Source organism: Sinocyclocheilus rhinocerous, unplaced genomic scaffold (assembly GCF_001515625.1).
Source record: "Sinocyclocheilus rhinocerous isolate Xijiao unplaced genomic scaffold, SAMN03320098_v1.1 scaffold1085, whole genome shotgun sequence".
Lineage (NCBI taxonomy): Eukaryota > Metazoa > Chordata > Actinopteri > Cypriniformes > Cyprinidae > Sinocyclocheilus > Sinocyclocheilus rhinocerous.
This window is the reverse complement of record NW_015659401.1, coordinates 1,473,457-1,477,941: the sequence shown is the minus strand read 5'-3', so window position 1 is coordinate 1,477,941 and position 4,485 is coordinate 1,473,457. Positions and strand designations below refer to the sequence as shown.

The following is a 4,485-nucleotide window of genomic DNA, read 5'->3' as shown; positions in this document are numbered from 1 at the left end:
GGGAGCCAACACAGCGTGAATATACCCATAATGATACCCAAAGTCTTCAAAGCTTTATGTTCCTTTAAGCAGAACTTGGGTTTCTTGGCAGTCCTTGCCTCACAGTGGATGCTTGCCGCCTCTTGCTTTTTGCTGTTGTTCTTAGCATGAAATCGTCCCTCACTTTTGTCTATCTTCTTCAGCTGCTTCCTTGCCTCCTGGAAGACACGGCTGTAGACGAAAATCATGATGACCAGGGGGATGTAGAAAGAGATTATGGATGAGATGATGGCATAAGGGCGATTGGTGTTGAAGTCACAACAGGTAACATTCTTCAAGCAGCACTTTGCAACATTACTATCGGAAATCCACCAACCCATATGGATGGGTAGGAAGGAAATGAGCCCGGCGATGACCCACACCAGCAGCACAATGATGCGAGCTCTGCCGTTGGTCAGTAAGGACTGGTAGCGGAAGGGGGATGTTATGGCGATGTAGCGATCCAGAGCGATGACACAGAGCGTCTCGATACTGGCTGTGACACATAGAACATCGGTGGCCGTCCAGAAATTACACCAGAATTTGCCAAAGTGCCAAGTGTCAAGGATGATGAAAATGGCGCCGAAAGGCACCACCACCAATCCCATTACCAGGTCTGCACACGCAAGTGACGTAATGAAGCAGTTTGTGACGGTCTGAAGTCGTTGGAAGCGGCCAATGGCTGTAATCACTAACACATTGCCGAAGACGATGACCAGAACAAGAATGGACATGAGTGTGCCCAGAATCACCATCTGTGGTTCACCAATGTTGGAGGAGTTAGATGTTAAATTCTTACACTCGTCAGGTGCAGGGGAAGGTGTGGTTTCCATGACCTGACAGAGATTGAGAAGGAAAAGCAGAAATATGCTGAATTAGTAAAAAAACACACACACACAAAGGCTTGTGTACTGAAAATGTAAAAATGTAAACAGTAATTAAACAAGTTGTAAAAACAGTGCAACTCAATGCAAAGATAATGCTTTTTTTTTTTTTTTACAAACCTCCAAAAAAGGCTTCCAACTCCACTCCTCCTTCCATATAAAGTTACAGTATGCTTTTAAGGTCTGTAGGTTTGTTACAAACAAGTAGATCCTTCCCACATTATGGCTTTCACTTGCGTGCTTATCTCTCTCTCACTTTTGCTCTCTCTTCCTCTGTCACCACAGCAGTCTTCTCAACCTTTCTCAGACACAGTCACTCTGTTGAGCGGTGTTACGTTAAGTGTGGCTCCCAGGCTATTTGTCAGAGCCCTTATAACATTCTGTGATGACATCATAGCTGACTTCCAGCCAATGAGCTGAGAGTGAGTTGAAGGCTGCACTGCTGCTACAGAATTAACTAACAACATTCTGACAGCTACAGTGAGACTATTTGAATTGTATTTTAAACAGCTAAGGCAGACTAGTTTTAAATATTTTTTCTGTTCTGATACATAGTTTCTGGCTTTTATGAAAGTTTGTGTTCTGTAACTCATGAAATTCATTCATGTAAGTGCTTTGGCACTGACAAGACTATATATATATATATATATATATATAAGGTGAAGATCAGATAAGATGTGGCAGTGTCATGTCTGCAGAGATATTAGAGGAGGGGTCTGTGAATTTGAGTAAGATGGCTTCTTTTGAAAGTTATTGTGGAGAAGGAGGATGTATGTAGAAGTCGGAATGTGACACATGAATGGGACTACAGCAGGGGTGCCCAATCCTGCTCCTGGAGGGCCACCTTCCAGCAGAGTTTAGCTCCAGCCTAATTTAACACACCTGAACCAGCTAATCAAGGTCTTCAGGATCACTTGACAACTTACAGAAATTTCATGGGAGCAGCATATTTAATTTGTTTTTGCCATCTGTGGTTTCAGACTGAATAAAGAAGCTGCCAAAAACAAAGGGTGTGGTGCTTGTTTGTTCAGTTGTCAAATAAAGCTGTGATAACTTAATGATTAGTTGTTGAGTCAATAAATCTAGATTTTTTTGTTCTCAAGCCACTGAACTCTGTGTACCAACTTTGTTTTAGTCATATATAGATATAATTTTATAATTTTATAACATTTCTTTCATTTAAGTTATTCATCTAATATTAATATTTTACTATTGTACTAATTATTATTTTAATGAACAAAACTGTTTTAATTTTAGTTTACAGTAACACTGTTGAGCACAATGAGGCATTGTCTCTGTCTCTGCGTTATTTGAGACTTCTGTTTATGGAATGCTTGGTACTGGTAGTTCCTGAAAAAGACAGTTTAAAAGTAACTTGTTTGCCACCAGCTCACAATGGTCCATCTTTTTCAATGAAAAAAGCAATCTAATGCCATGACCAATTGCTTGACCAGCATAATCGCATAATCGTTACATAATAATAATCGTTGAGGGTTAAGTCTGGACTGATGATCCAAAAACTGTGGTAAGAGTGATCTATGAACTGAAAAATAACTGAGAATGCATTGCACAGCAGAGCTCTTAAGTACAAATTGCTCCAGGTCCAAGTAGTAAATGTACTGATAAGTGCTCTGGGTAACAAAACATGTCTGCTAGATAAGTTACAGTATATAAAGTTAAATACCTTAATTTTTATTCCCTTTGGAGAAACTGGTCACCCTGAGATTAAACAGGAACAACCAGGAATTAAATTCCTTTCCCTTCAAGGACAGACCGAGAATGTTAAACATGACCATGTGAATAGGGCAGTCGTAGCCTAAAGATTAGAGTGTCGGACTTGTAATCCGAACGTTGCAGGTTCGAGTCTCAGGTTCGGCAGGAATTGTCGGTGGGGGGAGTAAATAACCAGTGCTCTCTCCCACCCTGAATACCACAGCTGAGGTGAGACCCTTGAGCAAGGCACTGAACCCCCAACTGCTCCCCGGGCGCCACAGCAATATGGCTGCCCACTGTTCAGGGTGTGTGTTCACAGTGTGTGTGTGTGTTCACAACTTTGTATGTGCACTTGGATGGATTAAATGCAGAGCACAAATTCTGAGTATGGGTCACTTCACGTCAACCAAACTTTACATATCAAATTTTATGCAAACAGGGATGTCTTTGATGAATGTTTACAAGAACAGCATTTATCTAACATAGAAACAATTTGTAACATTATAAATGTCTTTACTGTCACTTCTGGTCAATTTAATGCATCCTTTCTGAATAAAAGTATTCATTTATTTATAATTTTAAGCACAAACATACAAATTCAGGCAATTTATATATATATATATATATATGTGTGTGTGTGTGTGTGTGTGTGTGTACACATATACTGTTGACACACACACAGACACACACACACATAAATAGATGTGACATAAGGAGCTGTTTCACCTTTGAATCTGATGTAGCTATCTATTCTTTCTAATAAAAGCAAAAAGCAAAGTTGTTAATATCTCTCTGAAAAATAGAGCTGTTCAAATGTTCATATTCCATCTGGAGTTTTATCCTTACTAACCTGTACAAAGGCTAAATTTGCATATGGAGTATTCTGTGAATCCATGATTTATAATACAAGATTGAATTCTGTTGAAGTCTGTATATTGTGGTTTTTGGGAATCAGTGACATTTTTACAGTTGGCTTCACTCCCTATCGAGTGCGACTAGACAGGCCTTATATGTTGTATGAGTAATCTTAACCAATCGCAATGCTGAATACTGATGTGCATGTGGACAGATTCTTTGGAATCAACTGTTTATTTTCCTTATATCTCTGTAACCTTCCGGATATAAATAAATTCCAACACCCCCGTCATCAGGAAATCCAGATGCTGGCTGGCAAAGTTATAAAGGGCACTGGTAAAAAAAAAAATGGATAGAGAGGTCTTCCAGAATGTGCTCTATGGAGACACAATTCTGAAGAGGGAGCTGTGTTTTCATGTTGGTTTTAATTGGCTTGGTATGTATTGGCTTAACATCATAAGGGTTGTGTCTCGCTGTAGGCGTTGATACTCTCAGAGTATGAGAGCTGAATTCCTCAAGGAGAGGAGGAGCATGTGGAAATGTCCTAGAGGAGAGAAGTTGTTTTTTTAATACCAATGAGTCGGACAGTTGCAGGTGGGAAGATAGTGGTGTTTTTAGAGTAAGAAAATAATAAATTGGCTTTAGTTTTTTTTCTGTATTATAATTCCCAAAAAGCTAATGTTCCATAACAAATCAACAATTATGAATGAACTTCATTATTTATCACCTTTGGCCTACCTTCCTGAAACACTGCCATTGCTGGCATTTGAATGAAGGATTGTTGTATACCACTTGAGTGCCCAAACTGCAGTTTCCATTGAACAGAATGCAATAATAATAACTTGCCAGATTACTGTGACACTAGATTGTATTTTATATCAGTCTTCTGCCAGATCCTGCAAGAGAACCAAGCAACCTGTCCTGAAAATAACAAGTGCAAAGTCACTGTATGTATTTATGCATGTATGCATGTATATATAGTGTGTGTTTGTTTGTGTGTGTATATGTATATGTC

General features: G+C 39.3%; 1 protein-coding gene across 1 annotated transcript; it reads right to left on the bottom strand.

The window, feature by feature from the left end:
- Positions 1–5: 5 nt before the first annotated feature.
- Positions 6–1,227, bottom strand: LOC107723826 (beta-2 adrenergic receptor-like; the record flags this gene model as incomplete). The annotated part of the gene is made up of 2 exons (XM_016532540.1): positions 1,023–1,227; positions 6–854 (listed from the first exon to the last, which is right to left on the bottom strand). A coding segment is annotated over exon 2 (846 nt), but the record flags the coding sequence as incomplete, so codon positions are not given.
- Between the last annotated feature and the right edge of the window lie 3,258 nt (positions 1,228–4,485).